Source organism: Pseudochaenichthys georgianus, chromosome 10 (genome assembly GCF_902827115.2).
Source record: "Pseudochaenichthys georgianus chromosome 10, fPseGeo1.2, whole genome shotgun sequence".
NCBI lineage: Eukaryota > Metazoa > Chordata > Actinopteri > Perciformes > Channichthyidae > Pseudochaenichthys > Pseudochaenichthys georgianus.
In genome coordinates, this window is record NC_047512.1 from 7,853,271 (window position 1) to 7,872,015 (window position 18,745).

General features: G+C 40.5%; 2 protein-coding genes across 6 annotated transcripts in view; one reads left to right on the forward strand and one right to left on the reverse strand.

Annotated features, from left to right (window-relative positions):
- Positions 1 to 4,602, forward strand: part of LOC117453711 (LIM and calponin homology domains-containing protein 1-like) — a 122,425-nt gene extending 117,823 nt beyond the window's left edge. For 4 of the 5 annotated variants that reach the window (XM_034092645.1, XM_034092649.1, XM_034092646.1 and 1 more), the window contains 4 exons: positions 299 to 394; positions 1,531 to 1,639; positions 3,043 to 3,145; positions 3,903 to 4,602. In XM_034092645.1, coding sequence (XP_033948536.1) covers positions 299 to 394; positions 1,531 to 1,639; positions 3,043 to 3,145; positions 3,903 to 3,928 — 334 coding nt within the window. In that variant the 3' untranslated portion in view covers positions 3,929 to 4,602. The remainder of the gene's footprint in view (positions 1 to 298; positions 395 to 1,530; positions 1,640 to 3,042; positions 3,146 to 3,902) is intronic. The other variant, XM_034092648.1, reaches the window with a different exon arrangement.
- A 2,627-nt stretch (positions 4,603 to 7,229) lies between these two features.
- On the reverse strand, positions 7,230 to 10,302 carry phox2bb (paired like homeobox 2Bb). The gene is made up of 3 exons (XM_034093412.1): positions 10,062 to 10,302; positions 9,250 to 9,437; positions 7,230 to 8,843 (listed from the first exon to the last, which is right to left on the reverse strand). The coding sequence occupies exons 1-3, from the start codon at positions 10,300 to 10,302 to the stop codon at positions 8,415 to 8,417; spliced, it is 858 nt and encodes a 285-aa protein (XP_033949303.1). The 3' UTR covers positions 7,230 to 8,414.
- Between the last annotated feature and the right edge of the window lie 8,443 nt (positions 10,303 to 18,745).

Sequence of the window (18,745 nt, forward strand, 5' to 3'; positions counted from 1 at the left end):
TTTAATCTTGACTTTAAATACATATGTCAAAAGCAACTCAGTGGCTCTGCAGGCACACCTTCAGTTCACCTGTTTGACCAGCAGGTGGCGTCTGGTACCACAGTCTTCCTCCACAGTCTTTGTGTTTTAAACAATCACACTACTCACAACACCACATCTTAAAGATTAAAGACGGCTGGGGTTTCGCCCAGACATCACTGAGTAGGTTTTGTTTGTCCAGCTTGTTGATTGGTCTCTGTCAGCCAATAGAGTCGCTGCGTCTGTGCTCATCATGTTGCATGTTGCTGTCCATTTCCAGGAGTGCTCCCATTGAAAATAACATGTGCCGCAGCTCATCAAAACCCCCCGCAGCATGCTCCCCACCTCCAGACACTCTGCCTCCAGCGCCCAACAGGTACTGCATCACAAACAGGAGAGGGGGCGGGGCTCATTTCTGCACCGTCATGTTCTGCTTTGTTGCCGGCATGTCTCCACCCGACATGTCACACTGCAGCAAAGATCCTTGAATGCGGTGGGAATTTCATTTTTAATTGTGGCTGTTATTTTGTAATTCAGTTCAACAACACACTGACAAGACTGCTACACACCTGGGCTCAACGCAGCCAACCGTATTTAATGTTGTCTTAAAGTTACATTATTTAATTTCATATTCTCTTCTGTACATATCATATTCTATTTACATGTACGTACACTTTTTGCACTACTTTTTATTTTGTGTTTATTTTATTATATATGTTGGATTGTTGGAGGAGCCATTTCTACACGGTGGCTTTTTGCATATGACAATATAACCTTTGAATTGAATCTTTCAACAGCATATTAACATATTAACTGTTTCTCTTATACCAGGGGGTCCGCGGGGTCTTAAAAAGTATTAGAAGTTGATAAATCAATTTAGCGAAAATTAAGGCTATTAAAAAATATTAAACGGCATTTTCCAAGGTATTACATTTTGTAGCTTGTTTTCAATAAGTATATAAATGGTCCAAAGACTAGCACTTTGAGTTTTGTTTACGCAAATGAAAAGTGCGCTTATAAATAAAATATATTATTATTATTAAAGAGGTTGTGTTCTACAGTCTGCCTGAATGTAGTCATGGCGTAGGTGTGTGGTGAGATTCTGTGGAGTTTATTGATGGCATCCCGTTGGGTTTGACGTCATCTGAACAGGACATCGCACGCTCACTGCTTGATAGCTCGAAGCTCCGTTTACGCCGGTTGTTAAGCAACATCGTTATGGGGAAATGCAAGTCTGCGTCCAAATGGTTGGAAGATAAGGAGGAAGGACAATGAATACTGTATATAGTCAATGTGAGGTAAAGTGTGTCGCCAAGGTAACCGGTTAAAACTCTAAGTGGCGATGAGGTCTTAAAATGTATGGAAAGGGTCTTAAAAAAGGTCTTAAAAGGTTTTACATTTGACTTCCTGCATATACCCTGCGTATATTCAGTCGGTACACAATTTAAAGTCCCTTCTCGTATATCATGTTTTCAGTCTCTCTCGTTGTTCTGTCTCTCTCTCTCTCTGCAGGTCTGTCAGTGGGAAGAAGCTGTGCTCCAGCTGTGGGCAGGCGTTAGGGAAGGGGGCGGCCATGATCATAGAGACCCTCAGTCTGTACTTCCACATCCAATGCTTTAAGGTCGGTGTCAGAACATTCACCGTGTATCCATTATCGATATGAATGTTGTGTAAGAAGACAGTATTCACATGGAGTAGGCGGAGCTTCGTAAATACGCCAGACTTCCCAAATATGTCGTTGTGCGTATGAGTTCCAGCTGTGATAGAAAAGTTCAAACACACTCAACCTTTGGAGAAACACGGCCCTATGTCGCGCGACGTTGGCCAATCACATGACCAGAGAGTCTGTGAGAGAGACCAGTAAACATCCTTGCCCTTTACTGTTGTCCAAAAACAACTTCAAAACAAACAACTCAAATGAAACATTGGAGCGATTCTGTTGGGAACTTGACAACGAATTTCCTGCATCAAGCTGGAAATTGGCCCGTACTGTACATGGCACTGCCTTTTCTTGTTCCTCTGCTGTGAAATTAATGACATTACGTTCAAGTGCGCTCGTAGGAGGCAAGATGTGCTCCAGTGGCAGGATGTAGTTAACAACCTCACTTAACTAAATGTGACATTTAAGAGACACTCCCACAGCCACACAGCCACACGGCTAATCACTGCATCGCCACACTCGAAAAAATGCTGCTCCAAAAACAAGTGAAACGATAAAGATCTGCCAATAGAACAAGTGAAGATGAGCTTTAAAGAGTTCTTGGAATAAGAAGGGATATTTAGATAAATCACATCTTGTAATTAGCTGGAGAACTCATGTTGAACTATATTTCACCAGAATCAGGACATGTTGTGTTACAATGCTACACATGCTCAAAGGTGTTCTGTTTTCTGATGTTGGTGATTTTCCAATAAATATGTGAAAAACAAGAGTCTGAGATACGACTCAAAATAAGATGTTTTGACTTAACAAGAAGATGCATTGTCTAAAAACAAGACCTGATATCTCGCTGCTGACGTTAGTATGTCTTATATCAGGAGTAGAGACACATTCTGACTAGATATTAGACACATATACTTGGCAAGATTTCGGGGTTTTGTAGTGCAGATTTTTCGTGAATGCCGCCTACAGCATAAAAGGGATGATAGTTTAGTATGTTATCATGAAGTCCGTGGAAAGAGACAAACCAACAATGCACTGGTCCAACTAACAAACTCAAGTATTGGGATTATATCCAAAGCTTAAGATCCTGTGCCATCGAGCTATTGTACAAAAACTATGTGATAAGCCAAAAAAACGAATCTACCTCTCAGTCTGGGCTGTTCCACTCAACACATGTAAATGTTTGCATATTTAAAATCTTACCAAAAGGGCAAGAAAGAATATTGAGAAACAGATTTTTGGTTTTGGTTCTTAATGTGAATTTCTTGACAAAAGCCTATAAAATAACGATAGCTATATCCTGTCCGTTTCACCTGAATATAACTCATTGTAATCATAGTGTCTGTCCCCGTCTCCTTCAGTGCGGGGTGTGTAAGGGACTGTTAGGAGACACGACCACGGGGACGGACGTCCGGATCAGAAACGGCCTCCTCAACTGCCACCCGTGCTACACCCGCTCCCGCTGTGAGTCCCTCCCCCTTATCTCTCCCCCAAACTGTCCTCCATCTCTCCCTTTTTACTCTCACCCCCTTTCATTCTGTCTCCATATTCCCTAAATACATTCAAAACAGGGATTTCCAAAAGCAGAAATATGAGCATAACCTCTCTGCACGACGCTCGTAAAGAGAGTTTAATCATGTTCTAATATTACAAAAAGAGTGAGGTGTTGTTGTTCCTTATTGTTTGCTAACGTCAGCCATATTTCATATTTTGCCTGATGAATAAATGCAGTTTCCAATAAGGTGATGGTGTAAATAGGGCGCTCATAAACCAGGTAGAAAGAGGTTTGTTGTGATTTATTGTTTTCAGAGTGGACCTGACACTGTTATGATAGAAAAAAGTGTACGACGTTTTCCAAATTCTTTATTGCAGCCCCGCTGTGAGGCTCATGAGACGAGCGTATTTTAATATAGCAATCCGACCCGGCGCAGCTTTAATAAAGAAGTGTCAGGCACGGTGAGGCTGGAAGGCTGGATGTGAAGCAGGGAGAGGACAGCGGTGACTTCCTGTCTTTCACCTTCTGGAAGACACCGCTCACGTGAACCTCCCCTCAGCAGCTGTTAGCATTTGGGGATCGGCACCACCCACAGAATCAAATCAGAAGTCCTTATCCCTTTCATGAGAGCTGCATGTCCTTGACCTTTTTTAAAAACCCTCCAAAACAATTGTGGTTAATAAAATAAATGACGAGGTCTCATCATTTTCTCTTTCCCTTTCCAAGCGGCCGGACAGCCAACCACGTTGTGACGCTCAACGGACAAACACACTCGGTTCACGGAAGAAACCCCATCTCTGTTTCCAAAGCAATTCTCTGCTAAATCATGTCCTTCACAGCATGTCGGGATCCTCTGCATCCTCTGCAGCTCCATTACCAATGAACACTCATCGTGGGGGGGGGGCAAACGGGGGACAGTCTTATCGTCTGAAAAATATATATATATCTTCTTGGTGTTTATGTCATCTGATATGCGAGAGCATTTGATTGGTCCACGCACCACCGCCTGTTTCATCATGCAGCGAGAGAGACTGCTCTGCGGCGGCGGCCATGTTGGAAAGCACAACACGACAAGATGCTTCAAACACAGCTCGATTATAAAGTGAACGTCTACGCTGTCAATAAGAACATATGGTGTTCAAGTCTTTTACTACCAATCATAATCATTTTTCCGAGTTGAAAAAAACATTAAATTCCATATGATGGAAATGCAGTATATCACATATTACTCATTATTATTTAGGAATTCATCATTTGGATAAAGACTCCCTTAATTGATAGGAAAACTGAATATGTGATCAGGCAGCTTAGTATGGATTTATTTCTTTATAACCAGACTGGATCTGAAAAATATCACACATTTTATGCCCTTTTTTATTTAATCTTTTTCGCAACAACAAGACATAACGGGGGGGGGGGGGGGGGGGGGGTACACAAGACATTACACAGGAGATGTCCTATTGACAGGGTCAGATAGGAGTGCTGCGGACAGTAATCCTCCTGTCTCGCCTCAACACCCCCCAGCAGAGAAGCGGCACGCTCCATGTGCAGCAGGTCCAGCCGTGAGTCCCTCGTGAAGCAGGCTGCTTTGCGTTCCTTCCAGTTTAGTAGGACGAGTCTGTTTGTGGCTAAACAGCCCGATGTGCCGAGCCGATCGGCAGTCCTTACAACATGGCCACCTGGCTTGAGACCCAGTAGACATGCAATGGGACATGTCGGGAAATGAACACTTAAAGATTCAGACATTAAGGATATTACTTCAAAGTGTGTGCCCTTTTTAAACGAGTACTTGATTGAAACAAAAGTCACACAGACACAGACAGACAGTAAAGGCCACTCTACACACATTGTCAGTAAGTCACCGTGTGTTGACCCTCAGTGTCTCTGTTCTGTTCCCCGGAACACAATTAGCTTCTGATATATAAACGCATATTACGGACGTAGGGCAACAGCTGACTCGCTGTGCTTTTGGGTCATAGCAGGTTGCTCCTCTGGAAGTCAGGACTTTAATGTGCCTTAGGAAAGCAAGGTGATGCAGGAGGGAAACACCAGCTGTATGGTGTTTCATTTCTCCTTAGTTTTATTTCTTTGGGGTGTCGGGAGGGATTATGGCCAAATGTGAACCCTTAAACTGCAAACCTCCCTCACATCTGCTTTACTTCAGTTCAAGTACTGCTTATTTTACATTAAAAACAACCGTAATTTCTAATCCCCCCCCCCCCCCCTCCTCTGTGATTCCTCAGTGTTGTCTATTTGGAAATATATATACTGCAGGAGAGACCTTTTGATTTTGAATGTTGTTTTATTCTAGAGAGATATAGACTTCTGTATGATATTGAGGTCATTTTGACATTTGCTCAGTGGTAGGATTCATTTAATACAATTGCAGAAACACAAAAATCAGCAGTACATGTTGCATCTTTAGAGGTAATATGAACACAAACCAGCACCTGTGCAATATTTGGTGATGAAAACTAAACATCTGCTGCCAGCTGGACATTTTAAGTCCATTGCTTTTTTTTTTTTTTTTTTTGGACTTGAGCTCGGTTAAATATTATGGATGTAAAAATAAATGCACGTTTTAAGCCTAAAACCAAATGATTTGCTGGATGAAAGCAAACTGAAGTGCGTCCTATAGCCTCGCTTCTCCTCCGGGTTCCTCTCTCTGATCTGCAGTATTTTAAGCTTCTGTTCCGGTTTGTATTTTATTTTTTATTCTCATTTAGTTAACGGAAACATCTGAGTCTCTTATAGCGGGATCTTTGAGACGGAGCTCATTCAGACAGGATAGTCTGGGAACGAAAACCTTCACGTCTGTTCTGTATTTATTGTAATATTCACCTGAACACTATCTGAAATATAGATCCATTTGATGTTTAAATGCGATTTATAGCATACTGTATGTTTATAAATAAAATGTTATAAATTAAAACTGTGCTTCTGTCTTTTATTGTTTCCAATTATCCAAACATTTTAATGCACCGCCTCAAAGATTTAACGTGGTTTAGATTCAATTGCGTCAAAGAAATGAAACGGGAAACCAGCCATTTTGTTTGCTAAATATTTTTAGAAAATACGTTTCCATACGTTTTTATTGCAGCGCTTGTTAATTGATTTGTGGCTGACGACAGATAGAATAGTATAAGCAGACGATTAATGAAAAATAAGGCTTTAAAAAGGACGTGAGATTAAAGTCTATTATTACAGTTTAAACAAATCCGTCAGTAATTTCTGATTACTTAATTCACCGATTTATCTTTACCTTAAAGCCAGATTCTGACGTGGTATAAAAGGCTTGTTGGGATAAGGTTGGGCTTTTGAATATGTGCTAAATCGAATAATGTGAATTTTTCAAGAATGTTGCCAAAACACTGCATCTGAGTTGTTTTTCATGGGTTCATCATTTCTGGTATTACCAACAATTGTTACCCCAAATGTACAAATACTGTACATTGTAATAGATGTGAAAGCCAGTATGCAGGACTGTCTTTAGAGGAGTGAGGCCTGACATGACAGTGTTGGATAATTTCTTGTTCAAGCAGATGTTACGCACAATCTGAACCTGTTATGCAACTTTTAAACTTCCACCTTCAAAGCCCATGTTCAGCTTTAAATATTGGTTTCTTAAATATTATTTAAATATGGCTGTTTTTTGTTTCCAATGTAGATGGCATGTTTCCGTATTTTCTCAAGTTGACTGCATTTACTCTGCCTCTTTGGAGCTTTTCTTCAAACTGTCGTATCTAAAAAAAAAAAACATTTAATTATGTATATTAGCATTTCAACTACATGTAATTATGTTACTCCAAATGCAAGTATTTTAACAATGTTTTAGGGGGGAAAGCTTATTTGTAATCGGTGCGTGCTGTCCGTGGTTCTGAAGAATGTCCGGTCTTCTTCCAACGACCACCACGTTGTATTTGAGTAATGATTAAAAAAAGCTTCTTTAAAGATGTTACGATGAAATAAGATATAAACCTGTAATAATATAATTTAATTACCTAAAAGAAAAACATGACAAAGCAACTTGGACTATTATTATTTTTTATCATCAACAACCATTTGAATGGTACACCTGGAAAACTATGTGCACATGTAGAAATATTTCCTTCTTAAATATAAGCATTCATTACCTACATATAAATAACTTTCAGATCCTGGACAAAACATGTTACATAATGCTCACAAAATGGAAGAGAACTCATTGTAAAATCAGACAAAGAGACAACATGCAAATGATATAGAAATAAATACAATGTTTGCATCCATTCCCTTTTTTTATACCCAAAATAAATTCTTCCGAGGGAATTTTGTAAAACATCAAAAAGACTTGTATGATCGATCTACGAGGGAGTATGGCCTATGGTTCAACTATAGGAGACAATAATACATATTAACACTTTACAGTTTGAGCCACAAAAACACTGCCGTAGAAAGACACACAAAACACACAGATTTCCTGTCAGAGGTGAACATTGCAGTAGTTTGTGCCTTTTTTTTCTCGAAGAAATAATTGTGTTTTATATCGATAATTTAAAGAAACTAAACTCTCAGCAGCCTTGGAAACAGAAAAGGCTGCAAAGTAACTGCATATTGTATCCTGCAGAGATCAGAGAAGCGAAATGCATCAGCGTCTCGTTGGGTTTTAGTTGTGTCAGACTGAGGATTTGTGTGAGAGCATCCTCAGTCATGGGCATTAAACGTCTCTTTACCAAACAAAGCAGCTGTTGAACTCTGACATGTAACGCGACTTAACGAGGCTCCCTTTTGCTCACTGATGGCACGCCGCGTTTCCAGTGCGCAGACGTCCGTGTTTGGCCAACAAAATGTTCATCTTAACAAATCACTTCATCCCGTTTTCAGACTTAAATGTGTCCTTTGTTTCCTAAAACAGCAGGAGCGTTTCGCATTTGGATGAGATGTATTTTACGCACGGAGAATCTCATCAGAAGTGTCATTTTGTTGATACTAGTACAGGATGTCCGTCTTTAGAAATTCACCCTAATCTCACGTGAAAGAAACAAAGACGGTGTTATTATCAGACAACATGAATTGTCAAGATGGATATTTTCACAGCAAAAGTGTCAACTGACCACACGAAACGGCGCAAGGCATAAAAATAAAATAACATAGTTGCCATCTTCTTTTTAACTGCTTTTTATTGTCCTTAAAGTCTGTCATGGGCAATATATTTTCAGTCTCCGGATGATGAGGATGAGGAAACGTTGTTCTGCCTCACTAGAACATGCTGGTCTTTACTAATGTAGCTTTGGCTCCGTTCTGTCTTTGCAAAGACGACAGTACGCTGGCGAACGGGCCGCCCAAAGAGTCCGGGATAGAGGTGATGGGGCCCGGGTTGGTGGCCCAGCCTTGGCTCGCTGCGGTCACCCCCATCCCGCCGGACATGGAGGTCTTCACCTGGTCCACCTGTCCGTTCCCGGTGGTGTTGACCTGTCCTCCGGTGGGGCTCGGTCCGCCGCAGTTGGAGCTGGTGATTGGGTTCGGGCCCGGTCCTCCTGTGCTATCGGGGTCGGTGGATTTGTTGTCTTTACAGTCTTCATCTCTGGAGTCGGACTTCTTCCCGGAGTTGGCCTTGGCAGCCGCTACGGCCGTCGCAGCTGCGCGCTCCATCTTGCGAAACTTGGCACGCCGGTTCTGGAACCAAACCTGGGAAATTAAGAAACGGTGCAAAACAAACGTTAAACCACAGGGAAGTGTTGAATGGTGACAAAAACATAGATCAATCAATACTAATCTAAACCTATTGATTATTGTTCGGGCTCAATTTTAGAATGTACACGAGCAGCAAGTCGCAAAGGCAACTCTAAATCAGTGCTAATGAAAAAAATGCTGATGTGTCCCTAAAGACAAACACCATATTTGTTTGTTGCATTAATGCACGAGTGTGTGTAAGATGGTGCTCGTGGCTGATCATGTCAAAGTATTAAAGCTTTAATTTCACTACAATCTTTCTAAAAATTAACATTTATTTTTGTTTTTGTCATTTGCATCATAAATCCATCCGTGCGTAATGGCAGCAGGTTGCTGTCTGTTGGGGAGCCGGTGTGTGTACCTGAACTCTGGCTTCAGTCAGGTCGATTTTCAGTGCCAGCTCCTCTCTGGTGTAGATGTCCGGGTAGTGAGTTTCCGCAAACACCCTCTCCAGCTCCTTCAGCTGCGCGCTGGTGAAGGTGGTCCGGATGCGCCTCTGCTTCCGCTTCTCGTTCAGCCCACCGTGATCCGTGAACAGCTTGTAGGGAACTGTAAACCAAATAAAAATGCCACGGTTAGATGTGCAGTGGTGTTATCAGTGCAGTGTGAGACATGTGGAGTGTTGTCATGTGGAAGTCAATTCGATATTTTGTCTAAAATCCGGTTATGTGTGCTTGGCTAAACTTATTGTATTATGCCTTTGATTACCTGTGAATTAGTTCTGAATTGATATCGCTGCTGACCCGTGATGCGGTTAATTGTGATGTTAAACTAATTGTTCCTCCACAGATTGAGGCTCAAGTTTGAAAAGTTGTCATAATGTTCCCATCCTCCCCGCGTGTTGCTACTGTAACTCCAATTCGGTGTCAATAATGAGCTTTAGTCTTTGGTTATCTAATTATTTGTCGAAGCTTTATGTCTCATCGCAAAGTAAATAAATTATGCCTATCATTTTGGCAGCTTAAGATAATTCTGTTGGCGGTTTTGGGTGTGACTGGGATACTATAACCCCGTAACCGAATTATCCCTTGCCTGCAATCGCTTCTAACGTGATAAATTCTTTCATTTGTGTAAGCAAATTTCGTTTGGTAAATACTAAACACATTTCCATTTTCAAATGCAATCAAGGCGTCCTATAATACACCGGGTTGAGGCTCCGGAGCCGCTGCTTACCTGCGGCGTACGGGCTGCTCTGGTGGTCCCGCAGCGTCCCCAGGCTGCACGAGCCCGGCGTGAGGGACGGGCAGCCGGAGGTGGCCCCGAAAGTGGTCCTGATGGGATTGTACTGAAACCCACTGGCTTGACTGCACGAGCTGAAGTCCGCATAGGCCGATGCCAAGCTCGTCGTGTCCATCCCGGCCATACATGACTCGTAGGCAGAGGAATTTAGGTAAGAATACTCCATTTTATACATTTGTGAAGGCTCGGTGGAGAAAGAAAGCTGCACTTCCGTGAAAAAAAAACACCGTCAAAGAAAAACTACCCCACAAAAAAGGGTTAGAAAGTATAAAAATGAGCACGCGCGGTCTGAGTTTGGGGGACTTGTTTGGGTTTAACTGGTTGTAAGGAGGCTGGACGGTGTAGATGTGCACTGCTCAGCGCCTGCTCCAAAACTGGCCTCCTTTATAGGAACCTAGCCCTGTTTTACGAAAAGCCCCCTAAGAGCCGCCTAGCCCGAGGTCTCTAGAGCATATAGTCCTCATAATAAACTTGGCTCTTTCCGCTTGGACAATAGCAAAGCGTTTGGTCTTATTGCTAGCGCTTTTTTACATGACAATAACTCATCAGTCTATTGGGCTGGCACTGGGGGCCCGGGCTGTCCAACCTCCCTATCATTGATCCCCTGCATCTCTAATTAGAATTTAATACCACGCCATTACGCACCCCTCCACCGCCACCGCCGCACCCCCTCCCACCCCACTCCTCTCCAACCACCATCTTGCCCTTTAATTCAATCACACCACTTGGAAATAATGAAAGTTGGGTGACGATTCTCCCTGATCCAATTTTCTCCAAGCTTTTAAGCCTTTTAAGCGACCGTATACCTTGGGCAGGATTTCACAGAGTATTCCCCCTCTGCCTCTGCTCCCTGCCCGTCTGCTCCACGCGTTTCTCTCTGTCTCTGTCTCTGCACTATAAGCTGCAACACATGCACAATTTAACAGGTATAACCACTGGTTCTTTGTTTAGTTTGCACGGCTTTCTGAGCTTTAAAATCTAGTTTTCTGCACAAATAAAAATATGCATCTAAGTTGAAATCACATTTCAACCGGGACTGTTTTGACAATGTTTTTGCACAATTTAACAATAATGATTCTGCTTTGTTTCAGGACACGGGTTGCAAGAAAACAACTGCAACAAGCAAATGTGCTTTGAAGCAAATCATCGCATGTTTCAGTTTTTGTTGTTATAGAAAAATATGAATTATTTTATGATTTTTTTTTTTCACACCATGCACTAATCTCGTCCATGACAACAGACTGTACCGGTTCCCCTTTTGTTTAATTTATCTCTGTTTTATCACATTACAATGCATTATGTTGTACACATATCGTTTTAGTTATTATTACAGACTTTTAAATCAGGCCTTTGCCATTTCTGGTTTTAAAATTGAAGGCAATAAATGAAAGTTAGAAATGATCCCGATCATATTAATTTACGCACAGTAATAAACGAATTTACCAGCTTCGGTTTAATAATGCCCTTTATGCCAAATACACCACACACTTCCAGCCCCTCCCTCTGCATCGCTGCATATCTCTGCTAAACTTCCGGGTGTGTTTTTATGATTCAAATGAGTTTGTAATTGTCTTTATTACTTTCATTATTTCGTTTATTTGGCAAATAACATCTTTCTAATGAAAGTAACGAACTGGCGAGGCAGTCCTCGGACCTCTTAGGCTCACAATATTGGCTGAGTGCTTAATTTGGTTTGTGTAATAAGGTGAGCCGCTTTGTATGGCGCTTACACACTCGTGTGTGTTTTCGTTTTTTTCTCATTGGACCGAGTTCAAGTCCTCGTTTGAAGCGGCGGGTTTTTTTCTCAACACAAAAACGCACAACAGGAATTATGGAGCAACAATTACATTTAGCAGATGAGGGTTTGATGTTTGAATTTGTTCACCACTGCTCCTGTTTCAGTGATTGATCTGTGAGCAGACTGAAAATCACTATAATAATCCTATAATAGTGAACGTGTAGTGATTTTATTTTATTACACGGACTAGCATCACCCCGGACACTGGGTTTAGTTGCCCATTGTCACAGGTTTTATTATATAGGATTATTATAGATTTTCTCAATTTTTCCTTTTTTTTTATTTGACTTTATTTTTCACAATATTGATTTTATTTCATCATCTAAATTAAAGAAGACTGGAAAGATATTAAAGATGTGGACTAGGAGAGAATAAAAAAGCTATTAACACAGGTTAATATCTGAGGTAACAAAAAGAAGGGTTAAAATGTGGTTTTATTCAATATCTGTATTCCATTTTAAATCTTAACTGTCTAAAATAAAATGTGTACACGTGTCAGTCCCTCCAAAATTATCAGAAACGATTTGCCTTTTTTTAATATTGTCACCACAAACATTTAAAAAACAAAACACTTTTATTTCAGATTTCAAAAAGAAAAGAAAAGGAGATTTAAGGATTACATTTGGCACCTTTTATAATTTGGTTCTGCTTCACCCTGCAAGGTGCAGCTCTTATAGTCTCTGTTAAAATAGCCCCGGTCGCATTCGCCATCAATTACTTTCCCCCACAATTGCTGACGTGTTGCAGTTGTTTCTCGCTTTTCTCCGTTGTCTTCTCAGAGATCAACCAGCGCCAGAAAAGAAACACGTTAATTCTTTCTTGACACAACCCGGTGCCTATTATGTTAATGTTTTATTTTTCTCCTTTCTTACACACGAGCTGGGACCCTAAAAGTTGTACCAAATGGTTAATTTGATTATTGAAACCAAAGAGCCAAATGGTGCACCGTCCTCCCTCCACGCGTCTGGCAGCGAGAAAAGCAACCATCTCTGGGAATTAATCTAATAACGCTCAAAGAAACGAGAAGTCTTTTCTGATATTTCGCCGAGACAAATACAATTACAGCTTTTAGCCGTCACTTTCTTTCACTGAAGCCGCTCTTTATTCCTGCTCTCCATAGTCCTCACACCATAGTCCACCAGCTATTGAAACGCCTTCTCTTTTATGGTTTCAACATCTTTTAATTCTTTCAGCTGGTCCTGGTGGGACGAGAGGCCACAGTTTGATGTTTGGATGTGAGAATATTAAATTGGAAAGAAGGCAATTGATGTTATTGTTATAGCTTTTAAGAAGTAAAACCTCCACACTTTTTGAGCGCCGTTTCCAAACAGCAGCCGTATGATTTACAGTAACATAATGATCCCTTAATGCAAGTAAAGCGGTGGTTAATTAGCAATTATGCGGCCAATAAAGGGCTCCAACCACAAGCCTTCACTTAAATAAATCAGCAAAATGCGATGTTTGCAAGACCCTAAATTCCCATGGCAAGTGGCGCACAATAGCCGGGATTTGGGAGCAACTCCTCTCCATTTAGTGCGCACTATCGTTGCTCAGCAATATAGGAATGCGGGTCGACAGGAGGGACAAAAAGAGGAACAAAATGCCATTGTCTCTGGATGGATTGGATGGATCCACTCCCCCGAAAAAAGCAAAGGAACAGAGGAGGATAAAGAGAGATGGGAGGGTCCCGCTGTCACATCGCACCTACAATGTCTCACTCCTCGGCCCGAGGAAACCCTATATCAAAACGCTTATTAATAAGGCCGCGTGTTGCAGGGGAGGGGCTCGAGAGCAGATACAAAATTCATTTTGGGGATGCTCTCGTGGCAATTTAGGATGATGTCTCAATTTGACAGCATGGATAAAAGGCGAGATGTCACCTGCGAAAAACAGAGATACAAGTGGCTCCACTGTTTCATCTCCACAATAATCACATCTCCTTGTTTTCCATTTGAGGTGGACGAATTACTCAGATCTTGTTCTTAACTCAAAGTAGAAATACCAAAGGATAGGAAACCCCTTTTACAAGTAATAGTCCTGCATTAAAAATGTTACTCAAGTAAAAGTACAAAATGATTGGCATCAAATTAAATACCAAAATTAAAAGTACTCATTCTGTCCCATTTCAGAATAATATATATATATATAATGTTTTTGATATAATTATTGACGCATCAATGTGTTTATCAAGCTGAAGATGGTGGAACTTAATTGTGAATTTAATCCAGGTGTATATAAAGCCGTATTTTGATCATAATTGTTTATCATTAATCTAATCTATTTGCTAAAGGTACTAGTGGAGTAAAAGTAAACGATTGACCTCTGAACTATAGTGGAGTAGAAGTACAACGTAGCATAACAGGGTAATACTTAAGCACAATTTAGAAAATATACTTACACCACTGCAAACCCGTTATAATATGTCGTAATAAATCATAATCTCCCTTATATTATATTGTTCCTTTAAGCTGCATTGATTGTAAGATCTGAAGCTGCACATCAGAAAACACGTGGACATTAAAAGAGGGGAGTAAAAAAAGAAGTCAAACATGAGTCGGTGCGTAAAAAGCGCATCGCCTTTCCAAACGCACAGATGGAAAGTGACATCTGGAGAAGAGACAAAATTGAATTATAAGCTGGTGTCTTCTCTCTGTGTGTCTGCACAAAAACCTGCAGCACAAAAGACTCAGTGTGTCAGACTGCAGGCTCGTGTTGTTATTGTTATTTTGACGTGTTTCTTATGCTTCTTTATTCTGTCTTTGGTGCAGATCTGAGTGTGCACCTCTATTGTGGTCAAATGCATGGATTTAAAGAAGGTATACACCCCCCTCTTACTTGATGCAGCTGTATACATCTTCATAGCTTATTATACATTCTAAAATAATTATATTCGGGCTCAATTAAGTGGAGGAAAAGTAGATTTATAACCAAAATAGACGTTTTATTTTGCCATAAATACAGATTTATGATTATTTATAAGGAACAAGGTCAATATGTTTTTCTCATGTATTCAGGCTCTTGTTTGTGGTGTTGTTTATCTTCCATAACTGTGTTCCAGATGCAGCTATACTCTTTGTCATTGGACGTCTTTGGTGGGTGAACATTTTGAAGGCAGTATATGATAATAGTCAGGGGTCTCGAGGAACCTACGTCTCCATGAATGCCCGGTTAGTAACCCTATTTATAAATAATATACATTCGAAAATAATGTTATAGGCTATTTGAAGTCAATTGTGTTGAAATAAAGTGGGGGGAAAGCAGATGGTTAACCCCTATCGACCTTTTATTTAGCCTTATATGGAAATAGTATGATTATTTTCAGAGTCTGCAGTAAAAAAGGAAAATATGTGTTGCTCATGGATACTGTTTCTGGTTTGTATCTCACATTAACTGCTCTGGTTGTTTCCAGATGCTGCTCCTCTCCTCGTGGCCTCTCCGGACCTCTGAGGCTTTATCTCCGCTTCCCAAGTGACCATCCAGTGGATTAACATAAAAATCTTATTCCGGGGGATGAGATTAGGAAACATATTACCCTCAAACGCGGCCTTGGCACGAGCGAGAGCCAGGCAAGGAATCAATTACTAAATTACTCCAACCTCTAAGTCGACATTAACGCAGAGAAATGCCATCGACCGCTTCTGAAATAAGATTTCGCAAAGATGTGATCATTAAATCTCTTGCCAGTGTTCAAGAATTTGATTCATAAAATCGTCTGAAATGAGATGGAATTAAATTCTTATCGGAGCGCTTGTCATCGTTTCAGCCCGCGCTGCTTAACGCTGGTCAATGGCCTTCATGAGATGTTCTCTGTAAATAAACTTAGTAATTGAATCCTGCTCTCCACGACACATTGTTTGCTTGTTATTCATTTAATGCAGCAGACGGATGGGGCGAGCAGGAGTTTGGATATCACTGCTTTAAATGTTTAAATATCCAAAACAACGTTGCGTTTTTAGTAAGAAGCGATGGTGGAAAGTAACTAAGTACATTTACTCAAGTACAATGTTGAGGTACGTATGTTACTTTGTACTTCACAATAATGCAGAGGTTAGTGTTGTACTTTAACTTCACTATACATTTATGTAACTTTGCAGATATAGATTAACGATATGAAATAAGATCAACAGACTTTAGTTACATCTTGATTAATACATTACATTAATTTAGCAGTAAATTACGTCATTAAAACTAGCTGCACCTTTACCAGCTTTGATAACACTTTAATCCATCAATAATTATAATCAAGACATATATTATTCCGAAACGGGCCAGTCTGCATAGGCTACTTGTACTTTAAGTATATTTAGATGATAATACGTTTGTACTTTTACTTGGGTAACATTTTGAATACGGACTCTTACTTGTAAGAGTAATCCTACACTCTTAGGTATTTCTTATTTTACCACAAGAACTGAGTACTTCTCCCACCAGTAACAAGAGGGTTGGAGGGGGGCGGTATCTCAAACATCATCTGTCAATTTTTCGCTTTTTTTGCCTCCCGCAATTCACCCCCCAGTGGGGTCAAGGCATATTTTATTTAGCATATAGTCTACTGGCATTGCCCCCTCCCCACCCCCACATTAGCAATTGACAATTATTAGCCCCAGCCTCATAAATCAGCTGCGTGACCCGTTATTATTGTTGAATTGAATAGCTGTTGGGGAAGTGAGGGTCAGTGTCATTAACTTCCCCCCCACACACACACCCCCCTCGGGCCCCCTGAAGGCATTTGGCCCTCTATACAAGGACCTGCTGGCTAATAATGCCGTGTGGTCGGCCCTAAAAGCTTAATCACACATGCATTAAGCGGCAGACAGCGGCCCTTTGTGCGCACGTAGCTTTACTGGAATTAAGCGATTAATGGTCATCTGAGCGGCAGGCGACAAGGCGGCGCATCGAGAATGATGGAGTGGTTTTTAATGTCAAAAAAAAAAGAAGTGGAAGAGAGACTTGGCTGTAGCAGTGAAAGGAGGGAGGGAGCAATTACAGTAGGCCATGTCCCCAATCCATCATAAAACGTCAAGGTCATTGTGAATTATATTGATTATTATACATTGTAATGCTTATTATTACACCCCCTGCCTCCACATTATGATATGCAAAAGATACCACATGTAAACACCTGCTATCAATTTCTAAAGCTGCTAATTTGTCTCGCCTCCTGCCTCTCATCTCTTATTCTTTTCAAGTGTTGTGACTGAACACTGGGTTGTACATTATAGACTTTGTGTTGTGCCCCCCAGCCTCCATCTGCATAAACCATCACAGCTCATATGAATTATTATTTCCATATATTCAAAAGAGTCCCAACAACAGGCTGAAATATTCATAGCATGCACACAACAGGAGACTCTGCCCAATATTGTTTCAGAACATAATCATTAATCAACACTTGAACAAATCCATAATTAAGGCATTAGGTGTTTTATGAATAATTTGATGATGTAACACAACTTGTGGGGAGGGCAAGAATCTCTTTAAATCAGCTTAAAAATACCTTAAAGGGGACCTATCGTGCAAAATGCACGTTTGTATGTCTTTTATACATAAGTATGTGTCCCAGGGAACTCACGCAGCGTCAGAAAATAAAAACCTTTCTCTTTCCCTCTGTACCCAAATCTTTTCAAAACGAGGGACAACGAGAGGATACAGATTTGCTGCCGATATGACGTAATATCGGACAGACCCACAGAGAGTTGCTATCAGAAACAATGCCTGACGTGTTTTGGACGTCTTTGTTTACATTAGCAAGCCTCGCTAACACTCAGAGCTAACCTGTACTGTAGAGCACATGTGTTTTTAAAAAGCAGGAAATAAGAAAAGGAACTCACCTTGTGATAAACCTGCAAGAGAAAAAGAATTTGAGCTCCATACTGTTTCAGAAATAATCCTTGATGTGGTTTAGAACAGGATGGCGTTTTATCACAGCAGAATTTAACTTTATCTCCAGTAGAATTCTGATCAGGCATTAGCTCTGCCTCCTCCTTCTTCTTTTTTTTTTAAAGCTAAGGACCCAGAATCCGCGTTTCTCTAACAGGGCTGGAATAGAGGGATATGAGGCACGGCTACAATGGGTGATCTGTTTGGTATTTTAAGCAAAAAACTTCACAGACATGTTTTGTATAGGTATGGCCCTACAATATATGTTCCCAATATAGCATGATAGGTCCACTTTAAATATTATTTTGTATCCCCAACACACGGTATTAGCTACCAAAGCAGATGTTTTCAGGACAGACGTGCACCTGTTAGAGTGGGACAGCTTACAGGTGATTTCCATTACACTTATAGAGGAACAAGGCAAGTTTATTTTTATTTTTAACATTTATTAGAACAAGTTCCTTGACGGTGAGTCTCACACAACATGGTACATATACAATATCATACTTTTATATACAAATATATATATATAATATAATCAAAAAGTACAATATATAATAGCATTTATCAACAGAGCACAAGAAATAAAAAAGATATAGAGTCCAATTCGAGGTTTACGATATATTCACTTTGCCAAATACGTTACAATAGGTGACTATTTATCTAAATACAATTCCATCTTGTGTTGTAGTTTCGCTGTTACATTTTCCACAACTTTAAGTCTTTGTGTCCATTGGTCCAAAGTAGGGGGGTGAGGTTTAAGCCAGTTTATAGTAGTCATTGTATGGGCTATTAAAACCAGAGCTCTAAGCATATATGTCTTTTCCAATTCCCCTTGAAAGTACATTCTCTAAAATCAACCTTTGTGGTTCATGTAATACGTTTAACTCCAAGACCTCTTTAATTTCCCTCATTACAAAGGCAAGTTTATTTGTATATA

Bases quoted from the DNA above. Each gene is read 5' to 3' on its own strand.
- phox2bb (XM_034093412.1), bottom strand. From the start codon at position 10,302: ATGTATAAAATGGAGTATTCTTACCTAAATTCCTCTGCCTACGAGTCA. The intron at 9,438-10,061 runs GTAAGCAGCGGC...TTTGGTTTACAG, and splicing joins GAGCAGCCCGTACGCCGCAG to TTCCCTACAAGCTGTTCACG. The intron at 8,844-9,249 runs GTACACACACCG...TTAATTTCCCAG, and splicing joins TGACTGAAGCCAGAGTTCAG to GTTTGGTTCCAGAACCGGCG.